Source organism: Clarias gariepinus, chromosome 6, assembly GCF_024256425.1.
Source record: "Clarias gariepinus isolate MV-2021 ecotype Netherlands chromosome 6, CGAR_prim_01v2, whole genome shotgun sequence".
In the NCBI taxonomy this organism is placed as follows: Eukaryota; Metazoa; Chordata; class Actinopteri; order Siluriformes; family Clariidae; genus Clarias; species Clarias gariepinus.
The window spans coordinates 12,399,731-12,422,416 of record NC_071105.1 but is presented as its reverse complement, the minus strand read 5'-3'; the positions used below and the strand labels follow the sequence as shown (position 1 = coordinate 12,422,416).

The 22,686-nt window shown below is 37.0% G+C and overlaps 1 protein-coding gene across 1 annotated transcript; it reads right to left on the bottom strand.

Annotated features, from left to right (window-relative positions):
- Window positions 1-7,028: 7,028 nt before the first annotated feature.
- On the bottom strand, window positions 7,029-18,919 carry dpt (dermatopontin). Its single transcript, XM_053497641.1, has 4 exons — window positions 18,476-18,919; window positions 7,860-7,985; window positions 7,607-7,714; window positions 7,029-7,506 (listed from the first exon to the last, which is right to left on the bottom strand). The coding sequence occupies exons 1-4, from the start codon at window positions 18,760-18,762 to the stop codon at window positions 7,440-7,442; spliced, it is 588 nt and encodes a 195-aa protein (XP_053353616.1). The 5' UTR covers window positions 18,763-18,919; the 3' UTR covers window positions 7,029-7,439.
- Between the last annotated feature and the right edge of the window lie 3,767 nt (window positions 18,920-22,686).

The window sequence follows — 22,686 nt, the reverse complement described above, 5'->3', positions numbered from 1 at the left end:
TATAGTATGTGCATAGTATGTCCAGGTGTATTATTGAATGAGACAGTACCGAAATGGGACTCAGTGTGTGTGTGTGTCTCTGTTTGTGTAGAGACAGACACAGGTGCTTACGCATGCGGAGTGTGTACATACAGCACATGTGTAGTAGAGTACATCAGATCAGAGGGATCTGTTCCATGGCACAAACACACAAACTCATAGGCAAACTCATCCACCCCAAACACTGTTCCTTCCACTGCCGTTATTTTTATCCAGACAGACAGGGTATATTTCCATTTAAATTTACACTAGTTAAAAAAAAAAATGGTTTCATCTATAAGTGTTAAGAGTATTTAGTACGGTTTAAAATAATAACATGATCCAGATGAGATGTCCAGGTCCAGATAGAAGCTCTTCATAAACTATATACATATAAGTGCTTTTTTCCCTTTTTTTTTTTTAAATTTATTGTAATCACATTGCAACTGTGGATAGTGGAGGAGGATAGTGACCCCTGCCTGAACCCACATAGTTAACAGTTGTCTCTGGGTTGACCTGTTATCCATGGAGGTATACAGAGTTCAGAATGATCACAAGGTTAACAAGGATTGTGCAAATTGAAAGTGCTGTTGAGAGATTGTGTCCTGTCTTGTTCACTTCGAGCAGTGCATCTAAGTAATAGATAAAAGACTAGAAGTGCCTGTGTTCAGGAGAGAACAGGATACACTACAAGGTGACTTTCTGTTCCTCTGGAAAAATCCCAAGACTTTATGAGCGTGTGTGACCTTGAAATCTGAGAGGATTTCCTGGAAGCGCCTTCTTGTTATTCCCGAGAGTTCAGACCTTTAATAATATGATGGTAATTATTAACACTTATATATATATATATATATATATATATATATATATATATATATATATATACACACACACACACACCAACTATTTTCTATTTTCATATTATGGGGCCTATGATGAGTCCCATTATTTTTTTTCATGATGCATGATCTGTGATGAGCACATTTATTCACACTGGCGTGACAAGGTGCTTACACAGTATGGGGGCCGTCTATACTGTGGGTTACTGTAGGTCACTTGGTCAAAGCTGAGTCAGACCACAGTTCCAGTATGTCACTTTGTGTAAAAACAGATATGCGTTTAACATAAAACCCTGCTAGGAACTGAAACAATGTCTTTGTAATGCTCCGTCTACAGTGCACAGGATTAGTAACACTCTGATCCCCTTCCATTCGCCTCCATTATGCAATCAAGCACATGAACTCTCAGCTATTAGCTTGGAACAGCTATATGAGTGGGCCACTCCTTAGGGTTGTGGGATCAAAGTACTGATATTGTTTCCACTACCTTTCCCTTCTAAAGTCCCTCTCTTCTATATCATATTAATACACTGGGGGAGACGCTTATTTAAAAAAAAAAAAAATCTCGATTTGGATTTGGAAGGAAGACATTTAAAACCTGATTGCATGCAAAAAATAAAAGAAATAACAAATAGTTAATGATCCAGCCACACTCCCGCTAATGCACTTATGGTCATTTCACCAGGAAATGACGAGAGACTTAAATGTCGTCGAGGAAGATTAGTGCACTGTTTATTCTGCTTTTGTATTAAACCCGTGATTCATCCTGGTTTGGACTAATCACCCCTAAAGATACCCCAGCACAAACCAGAAGTAATAAAGAGACCTTTGTTAGCACACTCTCTCAGCACATTGAGAAAAAAAAGAAAAAAAAACGAGAAAAAAAAAACAGGAGTTAGTGTCTCATGTTATAACTAAGGGCCTCTGTTTCCAATAACACAGACACCCTCTCAAACTAGCACACTAGCTGTGACCTCAAGCTGACATTGCTGGGAAAGTAGTGATGGACGACACTTAGAGAATCAGAAAAAAAAAACAATATAGTTAACTGACTTGCTCGGAAATCTCTTACCGATATGTAAATCACTTAAGGTTTATCTGTACGAACAGGTCAAATCATTTTGGCTGGTGCATAATTACAATTTTATAGCAACAGATTGTATACTGTACTCCATATAAAATCTTTTTTTTTCATACAAGTTCTTTTAGTTAAGGTGGAAGAAAAATATTAACTTTTTTTATGTATAAAATCTAGGAATACTTTATATTTCTATCTCAATTCTTAGTATTCTCTTTAGTTATAACATTCCCTGGAAATGCTTTCAGTAGGACGAAACTGCATACCTGCAGCTCTGCAAGTTCTTAGAAACCAGTTTGCCTCCTATATAGTTTATCTTAATGTGAGTTAATAAACACCCAAGTGCTTTCATAAAAGCCAACAGTTTTCTGAATATAAAAGGGAAAAAATGCTTCCATTAAAACCTTAATCAAAGCAGAAAGAAGAAAAAGCAGTCAGAAAGATAAGACGATGTTCGGAATGAGAGATGTTTTTTTTTCTTTGCATTGACTCTCCTTTAATTCAGTTTGACCTTGAAATGGAGACCTGAGTGCCCGGAGCACTACATGTGCATATGCATGCTTGCCATAATGTGCATTTAGCAGGCATGAGTAGTATGAAGCAATGAAATCTTGCTGACAGCATAAAACTTATTACCTTAGCCAGCAGAGATTGTGTCCGCCCTCTCTTTGGAGGATCAACCCTACCCGTGACAGAAAGGAGCACGAGACAAAGGACAAGGAACAATGGAGAGGAGGGACGTCAGGAAAGAGGGAAGGAACTGAAATGGAAGGGGGGAGAGGAAAGAGCACAAGACAGTGTGGCATTTTGGAAGGTCACAAATTTGGATCATTCTCGAGTGCCAGCGTGTTAAAGTAAAAAAATACACAATATTAGAAATGTATTATTGTAGCGATAAAATTCTGGATCTAGAGTTCAAATGGACCATCGTGTAATTATTTATATTTACATATAAATAGATCAAATCCAGCATTTACTGTGTACAGCAGCTTATGCACCATAAAAGTTTTAAAGATTTTTATTATAACATAATCTGAAAAAAAAATGTAACAATAAAGATATTGGTTATCATTCAACTGGCAACGAGCCAACAAGCAAGGTAAAGTATTACAAGGAGAAACAGGTCAAACAAAAAAATGTTGAGACTATAATTAAGACATATTTTTGCCAGTCCTTATCCAGGTCTTGTTTCCCCCGGGCACATTCAGAAATATTAGTTCAGATTAGTTACATGTACAAACATACAAATGGCACTTCAATGCTGCTGTCTTTAATAATGTTTGGTATAAATACTGTCCATGAGACAAATACCAAAGCCAAGCTGAACCTCAAGTGTATGTAATAAAATAGAGCCAAGAATTAAAAAATCCTTTTATTACTTGACAAGTTTACTTTTACTTGGTGTTAATAGTGGTGGTGTGAACAGATTGCTTGATACGTAGAGATGGCAGAAAATGTGGTGTGATAGAAGGCCAGCCAACAGGCTGCAGGTTTGCTCACAGCCAGCAGCATTAATAAGTACTGTATTACTGAAAAGCAGTTACATAGTAACCAGACCTTTCACTTAGAATTTACTAAAATGTATTTTTTAAAATATTTTTATTACTGTATGTAAAAAAAGAAAAGGTGACTTATAATAACTGAGCCAACTCTTGTCCTTCAGACGGTAGTGTAGTATGTTTCATGTGTAAACTGACCTGTGTAAGACGAGGAAAGGAACAGAGGTATTTACACTGACCTATACCCAGTGGAGGTCCGGAAAGGTTATTGCTTTTTGGTTATTTAGATGTTCTCGATCATGCTGGTGGAGCAAATGGGACACAGCGGTGAAGGTTTTACCTACAGAAATGTGCTGCTCTCATTACACAGATTCTCCAGGAAAATCATTAAGGGCACACACACATACACAAATACATTCTATATGCATTCTTATATACATTCTATCTATCTATCTATCTATCTATCTATCTATCTATCTATCTATCTATCTAAATAAATAAATAAATAAATAAATAAATATTCAAACCAGTTGCCATCTTTTAAAAACATTATCTTATACTTCTTTCATGTCAATGAGTCAAAAATCTGTGTTGCAAACCAAACTGAAAAGCATAAAGCTGAGGAAGGAAACGTTTTTTTCTCTGGCAAACGTCATCAGCCTTTTGGACAGAACAGTGAACACTGTGCCAAGGACACAAAACGCCACCAGTCCTCCCCTGTTCCATTCAGTCCGTTTACTCATTAAATGTTTAGAGGGAGTAGTTATAGTAGAAACACATTAAGGTCCAACCGAAGCACTCATCTTCCGGAAACCTCCGACACAGACCGGTTCTCTCCAACACTGTTCTGACAGCATAAGATATGATCTTATGTAATATTTTACTTCCTGCTGAGAAATAAATGTTCTCATAGAAATAAATAAATAAAACCAAAAAGCTTATACAGCGGGTGCAGGACGAAGCAATTAGCTGGGGGATGAAGTAAGTGGAGTTTACTGTTATGGTCATGCTGATTACACATTAAATGTAACTGAAAACAACTGTTTTTTGAAGGAATACATTTTTACATGGATAAGAATACAGATAAGAAAAACAGGACGCATTATTCAGTCACAGGACGTTTGGTTGAGATTAGATTTGTGAATTGGGATTGGATCTCAGAATCTTGAATGCAACATACAGTAGGTTGGGTTTTTTTTTTTTGGTGGGGGGGGCACATCACCTTTAAATCCATAAAAGGTGATGTGCAATGCATTACCAGCATCCTTAAGTTACATTCAGCCTTTATTTGTCAAATATACATGCATTACCGCACAGTGAAATTTTTGATTCTTTTTATACCCCAGCTCCTGGAGCAGACAGGGGTGCGACAGCAGCAACCTGGTGGAGCTGGGGCTCGAACCACCAACCTTCTGGTCAGTCACTCAGAGCCTTCACACACTGAGCAACCAGTGCCCCTTGTAACTGCCTGGTCAGACTCGTGCTGGTTTCAATAATGCTAGGAGATTCTTTATATTGTGACTTAAATTCACTAAAAACACATTTACAGAAGTGAAATTAAAAGATAAGGTTTAGTGCATTGAGATCAATTATTCATTTTAGTTGTTTAGCTGAGGCTAAGGAAGTGACAACTGTCATTTTTTTACCTCCAGGGGCATTTGGATTAGGTCATGCCCACTTTGCGTTGACAGATACAGATAGGATACAGATGCGGATCAAAACAATGTCAACTCCTCCTCCTCCGCCTCTCTGTACTACTACTACTACTACTACTACTACCACCCTTTACTACTACACTAGTACTACTACACCCCCAAACCCTAACGTTTAGACAACAGATCATTATTTCATTATGTTTAACTAACTTATTCTTTAAACTTTTTTTGCTTTTGAGTTATGTTTTGAATGCCTTCTGGCTGGTTGGGACAGGCATCATTTTGTTGTCTACAGTAAGACTCTATTTATCCCAGATTTACACAACAGACTAAGGATACATTCTGAAACCAAACACAATGAAAATTGTCATACAGCTGTCTTTTGTCCTGCAAAACCAACTGTAATTACAGTACAGCTCTGCCATTAAAAAAAAAACTGCTCGTCTACCTCCTGTAATTAAAATGAACAGCGAGAGAATGAAGCTGGGAAAAAGGTGGAGCAAATAAACTTTTACAAATTTTAATAAAGGACTGAGGGGTTGTTTTGCAGCTCAGTGAGTTATCACAGGGTGTTGGTTGTCATCAGTGAGGTGATTTGAATTAAGCAGCTGTCTTTCTCTGTGACGTCTGGCTTTTTGCCCCTGAACAACAGCTTCCATAAATACACACAATGTTTATAGTCACTCAGCCACCAAATCACTGAGCTGCTAATCGGTCCGTAAATCGCTAATAGACAGTTTAAAAGGAAATCTGGGGGAAAAAGTTGCGATGTGAATTAAGTGTAAAGTACACAAAGTCGCTAATAACAAGACATAGTTTCCTGGGAAAAAATGTTCATTTGGCACTTTTATTTTTAGGTGTTGCACAAGAACAGACTGAGCTCTAACAAATGTTTTAAATGTTGTGAAGAAAATATATAGTCTGGTCTTGGACTGACGTAAAACTCAACACATCCTTAAGCAACATGTAATTCTCTCTCTCATGTCTCACTTGTAATTCACAATGTCTTTTCTGCACACACACCGTGCACGCATCATGCAGTATACATGTATAAATAGGTCAACACCCATGCATAAACATTTCTCCACAGGATACAGTGAGTCCCATAATTAGTGCAACTATATTTAGTGCACATAAAACATTAGAAAAGCCCGGCATCCTAGGAGAGGTGAAGGCAACAAGAACTAACTAATAGAAAATGTAAAAAAAAAATACAACTTAAACAACTTTAAACTGCTTATCCTGTAGAGGGTTACGGGGAGACTTTGGGCACGAGGTGGACGGAGTCCACCCTGGACAGGGTACCAATCCATTGCAGGGCACACACACACATTACAGGCAATTTGGAAACATCAATTAGCCTAAATTGCATGTCTTTGGAATGTGGGAAGAAAAACAGTGTGTCCAGAGAAAACCCACCAAGCACGGGGAGAACTAAATTTCCACACACAGACTTAAGGAAGGAACCCACAGTGCTATCCATCCACAGTGTGAATCCACAGTGCTAACCACTACGCCACCGCGCCTCTTAAATAATAAAAATATTAAAACTGTTTTATTTAATATAGTATATAAAGTGAATTAAAATCTGTATAAAACATAAACTGTGTATAACACTTATTGCTTTCTTTATTAGTTATAAAGCACTAATAATACTTATTAATAAAATATTATTAGTCTAATAAGATTAGTATTTATTGTATACACCAGTAACATGCATTGCACACAGAAGTGTGGAAGTAACAAATATTTTCTCATAAAATACAGCCAATAGAAAAGTACTACATAGATTTTTTAAGGTCATTTTCTATATGAGGTACTCTGGATAGTCTGAGGTCTTCCTGTTGATGATGATGACGACGAAAAAGGTGATTATTGCTCAAAATAGTGAGTGCACATTTGGGTGAAATTGCTTTCTAAATGAGGAAAATCCAAGCTCTTAAGAAAAAATGCTTTATTGGGACCAAATACGATACACTGCAATAACTTTCTTTTGTCAAAACAGGTGATGTAGATGTCATGCCATCCACAGTGCTTTGATTCAGCTTTACAATCCATACATAGAAGAAACACATTGTAGGTATAGAACTAGTTTGGATGTTTGTACTAATGCGACCTTATGTTATGCAAATCAAGATCAGACTCTTAAACCATGCAGGATTACATAAAATGTAATAATGTCTCACATAAAAATTAACCATATAAATTCCTAGGTTATAAAAGTGTTTTGACTTGTATTACATGGACAATTAATATTATAATTGTGTAAAAAATTTTTTCTAATAAAATCTTTAAGTCCGTGGTTATTTATGTGGACTTTTTGGATTGTTGTGCTTAACAAATTCCAGACTTATAAGTTTTGAAATTCACAATCATAGTCTGTCATCCTGCACAGGATGTACTTCCACTGGCGATCCCTGGAAAAGAGTAAACGGGTGCGTCTAATGAGATGAGATTTACTTCATCAAGTACCATTTGAACATGAAAATGAAATTAAACTGAGACACTAATACATACCTGAGCACGCCGCTAAAGGTGGTCTGAGCACCTCGGATGAAGTAGCCATAAGCAGGGACGATCATTTCAGCCTCCTCCTTGTGGTACTCTGGATAGTCAGAGGTCTTCCTGTTGATGATGATGAAGGAAAAGGTGATTATTGCTCAAAGAGTGAGTGTACATTTGGGTGAAATTGCTTTCTGAATCCTGTGTGACTGTAATTAAAGACCAATAACTTTAACCCTTTTAAAAGTCCAAGTGTTTTCCTACTTACCAGCAGGAATAAGGGCATCTTTTACCGTAGCGGCAACAGTAGAACCGCCACTCCCGGTCCAGAGTAGAAGGAAAGTACTGACTCTGCACTCCAGCCACTATACCATTGTCACTGCATGTGGAGGTCCTACAGGAAAACACCAGAAATTAAACGTAAGACTGAATAGTTAGGTGCTGCAAATTGACCAATAAGGCATGCTTATGTCACCATGTTAGCATGTTAAAGGGATATATTGAAGTTTGACACACATCTAATGTAAGTAATCAGAACTAGTCCTATGAATAACTGGAAATAGGTGTATGGCAAAACGGAACTAGTCATATGGTTAGGGGAAAGAGTTTTCACTAAATGGACTGTAACTTTGAATGATATCAACTCAGTTTAGCTCAGTGGGACTGCAAAAGAGTCATATGAGTCTCAGCTGAACTTTGAAATGCATTCCTTGTATGAAACGAGGGTTGTGGAATTTGCCCCCGATTACTTACATGGTACTCCGGTTCCGGGTGACAAACTTCAGGAATAGGAGCAAGAACATTTTTGAAAAAAACTATCGTAATGTGCTTATACGCACCTCATTTTACTTGAAAAACTCCAAACTATCGCTTTAAATAAAAGTCCTACTCACAGGGTGTGATAACAACAACAACAAAAGAAAATCTCTAGAATGTATTTAGTACTTTTGACATAATTCCATTATATTACAATTTACGATACAAGATTTATAGGGGTTAAATTTCCACTAATTTAAGAGGAATTGTCAATATATGTATTTTATTAAAATAAACCTGCACCATCCAAGAAATTGATTTGAAATGATTTTGAAATTAGAATTGAAATAAGATTTTATTTTACAATATCTTAAATCCTCTGAGTAGCATACAAAACATTATCTTTCTACCAATCCAATTTCAGTCCTGGAAAGGAGGCAGAGGTCACTCGATGGTTAAGGTGTTGGACTACAGCCCAGGAAGTCCCAGGTTCAAGACCCCAATGCCGACAAGTCACCACTGTTGGGACTCAACAATGTGCACAGATACAATCAGGTACTGAACTGGCAACCTGAGCCTATAAATAGCTACCCCAGAAACGGCGGATAAAGTATATCTGTTGCCAGATGTGTCAAGCGGAAGTTGGATGGTAGTACCAGAAGTTTGGATAATTTTAGTGACTCGGTTCTTTGAATCTCGTCCATCAAATTGAACAAATCTTTTTTTTTTTTGAGTCATTTAGTTCATTTAGTTCATTTGATCAGAAATAAAATACAATGTTAAAATTTTAACAAATATACCCCCAATACGACTACATACACAAATTTATAGCTTAGAAAATCATTTACAATATTGTCAAATAGAGCCTATACCGGTGCTATGGTGAAAATACCCTATGCTATGGTGTATTACACTATACTACTGTATACTATATGTATATAGATGACCAGTTTACCCAAATGTGTTTTTCTCCATTTACATGTTCAAAAAGCATGTGTGTGATGGTGAGATGTTCACAAACATTTAGCCATATACTATATCCTTATATATCCATATACTATCTCCTTATTTATCATTATTTATTTATCATTATTTATCATCACAATGTATTACTGCAGGGTATCGCCAAACTATCCTATACTATAGTGTTCTATATTATACTATACTACACCATACTCAATTATATTATATTATATCATATTTAAATATATTATTATTCTACAACAATATTGTATGGTATATAATAAAGATCAACTATTAAATTAATATACAACATATCTGCTTATTTATAAGGAAAAATTTCTCCTGCATTCTTTCTTCAGATTTATAGCCAAGCCCTTTTGTTTTTGCAATCAAAGTGCTTCTGCAGCCTCTGATTACAGTAACCAGTGTATTTGTAACCAGTGCTCTAGCAGTTTGTTGACCTGTATTGGTCATATTTCTGCAACCCACCGCAATTACATTTCCATTTTGCAGCAGGTTGTGGACTTGAATTGATTTAATCTGTCAATAATACAGAAGAATCCTTGAGGTCAAAAACCAAACCTAAACTGATGAAGATAATGTCATAGGTGTGGTAAGAAACAAGAAGCTCTAACATGGTTTTCCGTAAATACAGGTTTGTTGATAGTTACTGCTTGTGTATGGCCCATACAGGATGTTGTCATCACAACAGAGCTGCCACCATCAGGCCACCAGCAACTCTGGCTTTTTGTCATGGCAACGCTGACGCCAGGGGAATCAGTTCCACCAATGGAGAGAGGAACTGGCGGATCTCAGTGGAACGTTTTTTTTTTTTATAGGTGTGCACTCCTAAGAGACTCTTTCTGGAGCGTGAAGGGTGAGACCCTCCCAGCTGCTGATAAAGACCACGGGCCCTAGAGATTATCAAGCTTGAAAACAACATTTATTTTTGACTATAATATCTCATATTATCTGGTATTTATTACACCTAGATGTTTATGACATTTATTTAGAAAGTCAAGTTCAATAGGAAACATAGTGCTTCCCAAGGGGCACTGTCTTCATTATATGAGCTCAACGTTTGTGGAGATTCTCAATCATCCACATCACGGTTATCACAAAGGTTCCGTTTAATACTTATTGGACTTGTGTGAGGTTCCTTTCACATATACATGAACGTATTCCTAAACTAAATGAACACAGCGTTTGTCCCCCAGTGGTTTCTTGTAAACCTTTTTTTTTTAGTGTAATTGTGAACAGACTAAAATAATGACATGAGCCAACTTGCCAACATGAGCTAACAAGGTGATAAGAGAAACAACAGCTAAGCCGTTATTTAGGTATTATTAATTTCCCCATGCATGTACTGACAATTATTTTAGATGCAAAAGGTTTGATGTTTGATTGTAAAGAGCAGCCTGTTCAGATTTTTTTTTAATTGACAATTCCCAACAGGGAACATGTCTAACTGTGTATTCTCAAAGCCCCATCTGGCCTGGGCAAGCAAAGGGAGGTTGAGACTGCATGGCTCCAGGTCAAAGGAAATCTCCTATAGAAGGCAGATTTGAGGGGGAATCCATGGCGAGAATGCAGAGCCCAATTAATTTTACAATGTATGTTCTTGTAACAGGAAAGAACAGGTTGAGATGCTCCTCTAGGACCTAAAGGCACTAAGCACTATCTCCCTTTGTCCTGTCCATGCAAGCAGTGCATTTTCCTAATTAAAACATCATTTGTCTGCCTGAATGTTGCAATCATAGCCAACATGGTTTAACTGAAAGTACTTAACTTACCAGATGTTTTTTGCGCTTACCAAATTTAATGTGCATGAATTATACACATGTTCGTACAGTATTTTGGGGTTAAAACATTTCACAGAAAAAACCTGTAAACCTGTACTTGAGCTGTATTCATGATGAACCCTGACCCACACTGTTCTTTTAAAATGTGTAAGCATTGGAGTATACATATTTTAAAGAGACAGTAAGGATCATATTAATTTCTGCCTCTTTCAGTCATGTCTAAACATAATTTCTTTACTGGTAAATATCAAATAAATGATTTATATTCAGAAATTGATAACACTTCATCAAGTCTAATTGCTATCGACTTTTCTTACAGCCTACTTTTGTTTAAAACACACAAAAATATCTGCTTTTTCCATGTCATGTTGCTCTCCACAGCTGGATCTGACTCAGCCTTAAATGTGGTGATGTGTTTCAATGTTCTATTGTGTTTTATGGCGTGATTGCATGAAATGGACTAGCGGTGTAATGCAGTATCAGTATCTGTATCTGTTTTGTCCTACAAAAATACATATCTTTGCCAGTGCTCATATTTGATCTAAAAGTGTGCATGGTGTTCATTAGAAAGGCTTTCCTTTTCTTTATGGAAAGTCGGCCTTAAACACAGACCTGCTGCAAAAGTAGGGTGTTTTCTTGCATACAGTATATTGCAACAAATAAATTGTCATGTATGTTTGCTTACTTTATGCCAATAAAGAATGATGAAAACATTTGCAATAAATGTTCCATGGTAAGACACTTAAAAAAATAATAATGTGACTGCAACAGAGATATGCTGTATTGTTCAGAGTGTGTGATCTCCATGAGCTATGAGGTTGGGTTACTCTGCTGGAAAGTGACAGCTTTATTATTATTTTAAAATGGTCAATTGCCACAAAGAAAGCATAGGCCCATTGCAGCACAGAGGTTCAAGCAATCCTCAGACTGCTCAGAACAATGGCAACAAACATAGAGCTAAAGTTGCAGAGCAGAGCAAACCTCCATCCTTTGATTAAAGCAACAGGCAGGCCATTGCAACCCACAATCCAGACATACTGTATATCATGCATGGAAGATCAAAGGAAGGAGAAATCAGTCTGAACAAAATAAAGAGGAAAAAAACATTAACGTGCCTTCAATTCACATCTGCATTTCTATCTGTTTAGGACACGTTATCAGTTTATTCTTAAGAATGAAAAAAGTTTATTTAGTTACATTCATACAATTCTTAAAATGTTGGTTAATATGTATAAACATGAATAATTGCACTAATTGTTGATAAATGATAACTGGTTAATCTGTTAAGTGACTGGCAGATTGTGAGATAAATCTGAGTCTTAAGTTAGACCTTTAACCCTTAAAGTCTCACAACTATGCTTCGCCTGGATTCTGTCTTCTGAATATTGAATGCATTATTCTTTATAATGAAATGTGCATACAAATAATTTATTGCCATCCTAAATGTGTGTTATTGTGCATTTTTCTTGTGAATTTAAAATGTGCCTTGTTGCATGCTGTTGAATGGATCTTGGCAAATTATATATTCTGCTTTGTATTTTTCACACACACACACACACGCAAACCACCATCATTACCATCACATTAATCTATTAATGCAACAACACAGTTATGCGGAGCAAAGGTCACAATTACTGCACAATAAGGGCATCTATTTTGTGCTAATAGGAATCTTTCCTATTGTTCATTTTTAGTAGCATGGAAAACTAAATGATGTGCCATTTATATATATATATATATATATATATATATATATATATATATATATATATACATTATACAGGGATCAAGCATAATATTAAAATGCAAAACATTAAGCCTAATATTGGTCGGGTTTCCCTTGTGCCACCAGGGTGGCTCTGGCTCCTCGGGGCATGACTGCACAACATCTCTAAGGGTGAGGTGTGGTGTCTGGCACCTGCATATTAGTGGTGGATCCTTTGGGTGCTGTGGGTTGCGGGGTAGGGCCTCACTAGAGCCCAGATTTGCTTGTCTGTAGCATTTCATGGATGCTCAATCAGATTGAGATCTGTGGGCTGTGGTGCACTGGGCGTTCTGATACCTTTCTATCATAGCCAGCATTAACTACTTTCAGCAATTTGTGATCTATTTTTTTTTTGTGAAGTGGGACCAGATGAGCTGATGAGGTGATTCTTGGTTCTCATGATCCTATCATGAGTTTACTGGTATATTATTAAAAAATCAATGTTATTTAGTTCACCCATTGGTGGTCTAGTTAGTGTCATGGTGTGATGTATGAATGACAGTATCTAATTTATCATTTCTACACTATTTAATCTGCAAATACACTATATGCCCAGTTGTTTTTTGGCAACCTGACCATAACACCAATATCTGCCTTTTGAACATCCCTTTGTAAAATGTTCTTCCCCTTTACAATAACCTTCACTCTCCTGGGATGGCTTTCCAATAGATGCTGGATCATGACTGTGAGGATTTGTCCTCATTCAGCTCCAAGAACATTAGTGAGGACAGGCACTGGAGGCCTGTTTTGCAGCCTGTGTTTCATTTTATCTTATAGCTGCGCACTGGGGTTGAGGTCAGGGCTCTGTGCAGGACTCTCAAATTCTTCCACTCCAACCATGGCAGCTCATTTTGTGACCAGGAACCTTGCCATGCTGGAACACGAACAAGCTGCTTAGTTTCAGGAAAGGGAAGGGAAATTGTGCTGCTACAACATACAAGGAAAATGTTTTTGGAAAAAACAAAATCACTCCAGAAAACTGCTTTTAATAATACTAAATCCTTCACATTTGGACTTATTGGTCTAATTAAAAGCTCCTGTTGCTGTGGCCATTTTTTTTGTTGTTGCATAAAACCAACGCAATAAAGTTATTCAAAGTAACAAATGTACCATCAGTCTAAAAACTCTCTTGATGATGTCATGTAAAAGCACATAGAAAACACTTATTCAGTGCTAAATACTTTTAAAAAGGTGCTTTCTTTAAATGTCTTTTGAAGACTGCCAGTGACCTAGTTGTTCGTATGTCCAGAGGAAGTTCATTCCACCACCTAGGTGCCAGAACTGAGGAGAGTCTTGATTTATGCCTTCCTTGTGCTTTGAGATGGTGTGATCAGTAAAGTGGTGCAAGGGAATCAGAGGGAACATGGTGCAGTCCAGGGTGAAATAAGTGCTTCATACTAATTGGTCCACTTTTGGCATTGTAGGCAGCAAAACAAGTTGTGCAGCTGCTTTCCTAATCAGGTGCAGATGTTAACTGGCACTTAGAGGCAGACCTGCTAGGGGTGAGTTGAAGTAGTCAGGTTACAAAAGCACAAGGGAATGAACAAGCACCTGAGTGGCGGAAAAGGGCAGTTGACTTTCTTTGGTTACTCAAAGGTCCCCCAAGGTGCATGCAGTGACGGAAGGATATATTCAGAGAGTTGTCCAGGTAGATCACATGATCCTGGTATCGGCATGACTCACATAAGGTGAACATCAGTTCACTTTGGCTGAGATTATGATGAGCTGTCATCCATGATGATATGTCTGTCAGACAGACAGGCTAAGATCTGAGAGAAAATAAAATTTTTTGAGGAAGTGAAGGAGAAAATGAATTGAGTGTTATCCGCATAGCATTGGAGTGAGGACATGATCTCACCAGGACATTAAGTACAGAGCAGAACAGAAGGGGACCTTCTGTTCTTGTCGGACACAAGTAGTAGAGAGCATTGGAGCAGATGTGGATTTCCTCCACGTCACTTGATATAACTGTCCATTTAAGTACAAAGCTAAACCTTCCCATGCTGTGCCACAAATTCCAAGACTCATTAGGATGGACAAGGGAGTCTTGCGGATTGCTGTGAAAAAAAAATGTCTTTTGAAGGGCCATTTAAATTAAAGCTTTTTACAATCAAGTACACAAATCTCTGCCATGGATTTGAGGTCTTTCAAAGTGACCATCTGTACCCAATTAAATGCTTTAGGTGTTAATTTAACACTGGGGAGTTTGTGGCATATGCACAGCCTGGCCTTTACCGATATTAGTGGAACATGAGCAGCTTCAAGTGCTTTATAAGATCAGTCTGTTTTTACAGAAATAGGATGGGATGGGATCAATCTAGGTGTCGACATTTATTGCACAACCTCAACATGACACCCTTACCACTACTACTAATTAATCCTAATGTAGAATTACATTCTCTGGTCTCTTCACTTTAAATAACTGCTATAATAAAAATCCAGTTTGACTGGAAAGAGATTTTCTTGAAACGCAAAAACAATGTAAAAATAGGTTCATTACATTAATAGATACTTATTTGAAATGTAAATTACAATCTGTTTTTGCTTTTAAACATTAGCATCTGTAACTGTTATTCTACTAGTCTACTAACTGTGTTTTTTTTTTGGCCACTGATTTTTTTGGTCACGCTTGCACTGATTGTACTTCGGTTTACTGTGATATGTGTTCTACATAATATACTGTATATTATAAATCCCATTGTTCCCAGCCTGACTGACCAACACCAAATATGTCTAAACAAATGGAAATGATGTAACATTGTGAATAAAAGAGATCTTGATTAAAATTACCATGCAAAGTTAAACTTGTGGTTCAGCCGTGTTTATGCTTAGACCTCCACCACAGCTCATTACTCTACAGAAATAACATGCCTACTGAAATCAGCTTAAAACGTTCCATGCGGAATGTGAACAGGTGAGGAATTGAAACCATGCTAAATTACTGCAACTTTCATAATCTCTTTTTCTCCAACAGGACTTGTCTCATCCGGCATCTGTCCTGACACTGGGTGCTTTACATTGTCACAAGCTGAAAGCAGTGGATGAAGAGAAAGTGTCTTTTCAGTGTCAGGTTATCATTGGGTTTCAGCTAGGATATAAGGTTATATGGTTCTAAAAAGGGTGTATGGTTGAGGATACAACCGTTCAAACAGGAAACAAAACTATTTTCCACATAAAAAGGTCAGTAAAGCTCTCAAATTTCTTGAAACATTCAAGGTATTGAAAATATGATCATGGGTGATGTCCAAAGCTGAAACATGAGCTGTGTTATTGTCAGCCTGCAAAATGACTAAAATGTACATCACATTACGTCACAGAACTACTAAGTTAAGTAAGTTTAGATCCTTTGATATCATATACTCCAAATGATTCCTGTCATAGTACCTTTGAGTATGTGATGAAAGCCAGGGTGAAACAAGTTTTTGAAAATTGTACATCGTTACTGTATTTATGTATTAGTGTTGTGGGGAATTTATACTTTCCATCCATGCATCTAGAAAACTCTAGGAAGTTTAACTAAGATCCTCCTGCGAGACAAATGATGATTACCATAGTATTTATTCCCATTTTTACAATCATAATGGCACACCTGGTCAACATTCACACACTAAGGCAATTTTGGAATGCCATTTAGCCTAATCTGCATGTCTCTGAACTATGGGAGGAAACTGGAGTAACTGGTGGAAACCCACCAAGCATGGGGAGAACATGTAAACCCCAAACACACAGACATGCGGGAATTGAACTCGGATGCTAAAGTTACATATGCTAAAGTTAGCAAAGGCTTGTTTAAAAATAAAGTATATCCTATGGCTTTCTAGAAGTTATGAACCTGATCTAATTAGAGAAAGTGCACTTTTGCTAACATTAATAGGTTATATTTTTTAAAAGTTTATGCTAATGTCAGTTTTGACTAGCATCTTTTCCAGTGGCTAACTATCTCATGCTACAACTTAAATGTTAAATAGTGTATTTGTGTTAAAAGTCCCATATTTTACTATTTTAACAAGTAAGCATATGCCTCAGAATGTGTGTACATGCTCCAGCTGAATTACCCCTCAGATTTGTTCAAACCCCACACCATCTTTGTTTCACTTCTCTTCCAAACCTGCGGTTTCATTATAAGATGAGGTCACATGTACACTGGAGCCTGGATCTCAACATTTAAATTGACAAAAAAATAATAATAATTTTACATAATATGTTTCCTTTTAAAAAAGAAGGGGGGGGGGGGGTAATTTTTCTTTTCTTTTTTTTTACTTTTAATCTGAATACTTTCAAGTTTTAAGCATGAATTTGACATATTTATTTCCCTTGACTATAATTTCCTTCCTTTAATAATGGTACGTATATATGACATCTGTCAGTCTCTTGTCTGGTTTAGATTTTAGTGTAAGGTATCATTTGAACAACCAAAATCAAAGGTAAATTTCAATACCTTTACAACTAAGGGATTTGAACACTATGTTGTTTGCTGCACATGCCCAATGTCCACTCATAAAAATTCCTTTTGGCATCACACAAGGCCTTGTGTGAATGTTTCCCTCATGTGTTTTCTCAGGCCAATGCTTGACTGGGCTTTAAAACATGGCTGAGGTAAAATGCCTTGTGCAAGTCCTGACTTAACCAAAGTGTCTGTTTGTCTCATTTCAGTCTGGTTTGGTTGGCTTTCAACGTTATTTTCCTCCATGGTAAACAAATAACAGTGATGTTTCCACAGCAACGGTCTGGCTTTGCAAACAGCTGGAAAGCGATGTTTTATCTCAGCTTTCCACGACTATTCACATATGAGCTCTTACCAAAACACAGGAGACACGGGTTCTGCAGCATTGCATCAGGATAAGACTGAACATACAGCAACAGTAAAATGAAAATATTTTGATAGACTGATACATTTCATGGTCACAATATATAAGTATGAGATTTTTTTTCTGTGTATACAACAAACATACGCAGTCCTCTTTGCACAGTGGCAAATTAAAATTTTAGATATATGTGCAAGTAATAAAAAGTTGTTTAATAATCTAACGCATTCATATCGAAGCTATCCAGCTGCTTCTCATGAAGCATCACTGGGAACTGTGTGCGCTCCAGATGTTCGGGTTTTGACTCCAGAAGTTAAATCTAATTTGGAGCCTTAATGCAGAGCTCTGGAAAACATTTTTGTTTAGTTGAGACAGATTTATACAAAACTGCTTCTCTCACCGGCTCATACTGAAACATCCTTTGTTAGGGACAGCCTTTAGAGACTCATTTGGTTTCTTTCTCTGCATTAGATGTGAAATAAATACATTATACCTAAAAAGTTTTGATTAAATAAATACTGCAGTGAATTCATAGAACGATTGAATTCTGTTCTTTCATACTAGAAATGAGTTACATTTCATATTAACTCAGTGGATAGTGTTAGGGGGGGTAAGGGAGACTGAGACACACAAAACGTTTCAGTCTAATTTTGCTTTTTATTCAGCCCAGATAAGATTGCTTTCCACCTTCTGTTTCTCTGTCCTTCAGGATATGTCCTTACAAATTAGACACACACACAAACACACACACATTTTGAACATTCCATGTCCTTGAAGATACAAACAGACTTACCACTCCATGCCAGCAAGGTTAAGATCATCCCACCAGCACGCGCTGGGCTCCCCAAGGGTTGTTGGGGTCGGCTGACATTCAAAGCTCCAGAGACGGTCCGAGCCCTCTCCTTCACTGAAATAGCTCTTGACGGCCACAAGCGCCTCGCCATGAGGGCACTGGAAGTTAAATCCCTGGCGCCAAGCGTTGACCCATTCCTCTCCGTGGAAGTAGTGGGGCTGGGTGTGAATAATAGTAGCCAGCAACAAGAGTTGGGCTAGAGCACGAAGTAAAAGAGCAGAATTCATCTTCCACTTCAGCACAGAACAACTTCTGACTACTCACTCTGTCCAGCTGCTCGACTTTAAGCCTCTCTGAGGAGGGCTTGCTCTCCAGATGTTCCCTGTCTAGCTCTAGAGGTCCTATGTAATTCGTAGTTTCAAAACACAGTTATGATTCACTTTTTTTTTTTCTAGGTAAAGAGGTTTTTCCTATCCAAAATCAAAATCTTCGCATACAGTGAGCTGGATTCCCTAAAATTAAATCCTCCTATGGGACTGGAGTCAAGGAGGAGATCACAGGATTGCCAACTAATGATGCTATCCGTTCCCCATCCATGTGAATGAGGTTGTGTTCACTTTATCTGTCATCGGGGTAAACAGTCTTGGTTGTTTGGAAAAAGCCGGTACCATTAGAGAGAACATTTGGGACAAATGCCAAATCTAGCGATGAGAATATTGCAGCAAGTCTTCGGAAATGTAAACACTCTACAGTGCTATTATCATCCTGTCAAATACATTTTAATTATTGATTATTGATTAATATTCGACATTTGTTTAAACTTTGATCTGGTAGTGTTCTGCTTTTACAAGACCCACCCGATTAACTGTTTGTGTACACGTGGAAAAGTACATTTGGGAGTCTTGAATGCATTCGTGAAAATATAGTGTATAATATGTAGAGAAACAGATAAACTAAGAAATTCAGAACAGGGCCACCTGAATTAGATGATTCACTTGATGAATAGTAGCAGATGAGTAAAGGTTCATTGGAAGAAATGAGGAAAAAGCCTCATGCTGAGCTTTTGCTGACGCTACTCTTCCTGGGGAGGCCACTGAATATTAACACAGAAAAATACAAATGAAACATCATTCGTGTTTTTCCCTTTGCCTACCTAAAGAAAATGAAACACAAATATGCAAGAAACTCCAGCACCTGCACTATTATCACTTCATGCATATCGGTAATCTCTGAAGATATGCCACACGCTTAGATCTTGTAAATACAAACATATCTTTCAAATGGGAGGATCATAAACTGCAGTTACTACTTATTCAGGGCCTTTGAGGATATCAGCATTCTCTGTTCAAACATTAACTGATCTCACTAATAAATGGACTAGCGTCATGGTAAACTTTGTACTAACAAGGTGATCTGATATCTGTAATATAATGAGTGGCAGACTTTGGTTAAAGGAAAATTAAAGGAGAATTTGAACATCTGCAACTTATAAAGCAGGCGGAAAGATTGTTCTTTGGTTTACAGCTGAAGGTGACTCACATTTCATTATTCAATGTGACGCATGTTATGTAATCCAACTGCAGGGGACAAAGGCATTTGATGTCTTCCCCATGGTCTTGAAAGACAAATGACTGAAATGTCAATGAATTGTCCTTGTGATCGTAAAGTGGTAAAACAAACATCATTTACACCTATACTAGTGTATATGTATATAAATACACACACACACACACACACACACACACACACAATGAACATTTGTGATGCAATTAACTATTCAGCCAATCATGTGACAACGTCACAAAAAAAAACAAAAATCCAGATTCACATCAAACATCAGAATGGAGAAACAGTGTAATCTCTGTGACTCTGATCATGGCATGGATGAAGGTACCAGATCAGCTGGTTTAAGTTTTTCAGAAACTACTAATCCCATGGAAAATTTACACACAACATATGAAATTGAAAGTATATGCTCTAAAACGTACTTTAGGTACAAAAGAACAAGTACTCCACAAAGTAACATATTATTTTACTTGATATCTGTCTGGCCAAGTTACTGATAAACATTATTTTCAAATATTTTAAACAATTTGTTTAAAAAGTTAATGCTGTTAATAGCAAGAGTGTGTCTAGTAGAGATTTACGGCAACAAGATTTGACGAAAGATGAAACGATGAGCAGATATCATTGTTAGCCTTTCATTACCTTGGTAGTTTAGCTAGCTAGATGCTAAGATTGGTACCCTACGTAATGCAGGTATTCTTCATAATTAAACATGGGCAAACTAGCAATGAGAATATTGCCCACCCGATCAACATACAGAGAGAATGCAATATGGTTAAAGGATGTAACAAAACATTAATAGAGGCTTGTCCTAACACAAAGCCAAACACAAGCCAAATGCATTTACAACCCTTTTGTTGAGTATGCTTCCTGGTTATCAAGGTCACTTGTAATTCTAAATGACAAGCTTAAAAGGCTTGGCAAAGGACCCCGAAGAAACAAAAGGGCAAAAACAATTCCATTGCCAAGAAAACCATCAAACACTTGCAATTGAAACTGCCCTATCTTATATAAGCATCCCTCAATCCATCTTCATTACTGAAGCTACTGCCTAGTACTTGCATGATTTCTTTTTTTTTTTTGCACTGTGCAAAAAACTACATAAATGTGCAGCTAAATAATATTCATCATGCAGCAAGACAATGACCCCAAACCCAAGTTTCTCATCAAGGGGAAATGGTTATTCTTTTATTCTTATTTTTATCTTGTAAATTTTTTTATGTTTTACATGTTTTATTCTTCTTATTATTATTATAATAAGAGTTTTCTTTTCTTTTTCTAGGTGACAAAAAACATTCTTGAGTCTTAAATCACTTGAGTCTTCAGAGGTCTTGATAAGTTTGGTGGTTTGTCATGTTATTTAATGTTATAACGCCTTGCACCTCCAGGATCCGGGCTTGATTCCTGCCGCGGGGTCAATAAACATGCAGATTAGGCTAACGTTCCCAAATTGCCGATAGTGTGTGAATGTCCTAAAAAAGTTGACCAAAGTTAATCGTAAAATGAGACTAAATGCAAAGGTAATCACCATTTGTCCTCCATGGTCCCTAGTTGGATTACAGAGGTTCATAGATGCTGACTAGTACTTGCATTATTTCTTTTTTTTTTATTGCACTGGTCAGAAAACTACATAAATGTCCAGCTGAACAATATTCATCATGCAGCAAGACAATGACCCAAAACCCAAGTTGCTCATCAAGGGGAAATGGTGGAAATTCTTAGACTGCTCAAGTCAATCACCAGACTTTAACTTAAACCACATGCTGAGATGGAGACTAAAGGAATAAAATCCCCAAAACAAATATCAACTTAATAAGACTGGAGTACAAGCCTGGAAAACTTCACGAAAAAAGAATGCAACAGTTCGGTGATGTCAGTGGGTTCCTAGATTGGTGCAGTTATCGCAAGGGATATACAAGCAAATATCATGTTTCCAATATCTTCGCTCAACTAGAGATTGGTTGGTCTGCTACCAATGGTACAATGCTCAAAGTTGTTTAACACATTTAAATACTGGGCAAAAAAAGCTAAAATTCTGATCTATTACCTCATATTCATTAAATAAACTCAAATACAAAAAGAAATGTCCTTGCTATTTGTTAGTTTACGAATGTAAATTACAATCTATATAGAAGACTATGTACTTAATGATTACAGGTTATATTGACAAAAGGAGCAACGTTAATAGTGTAACAAAGCTAAAAGTAGACGGATCACAGTTATTAGGCTATAACAAGTAACTGGCTTTTCATTTAGTTCTGCAATATTCAGTCATTTCCACTTTCAAATATTTTGAGACAGAAATAATTTGTTCCACTAAAGGAAACAGTGGCTTTAACAGATGACAATAATGATGTACAAGAAAGTAGAGAGACATAAACCTTGTAAATAATTATGAATAAATAAACAGGGTGTCTAACTCTGAATACATATGGGAAATAGGCGTGTTTTAGCAGAATATCTTCCAAAATAAACATTCAATATGCACAGTATGTGAGTGATATAAAATCCAGGAAACCTCTGGCAATAGGAACTGGTGTGAAACAGAAAATTCCCTTGGTAAGTATTATCCCATGTGATCTGCAGAATAGAATGATTTATGTGGAAGTCTGTTATTTGGATACTTTGATCTAATTGGAAATTTA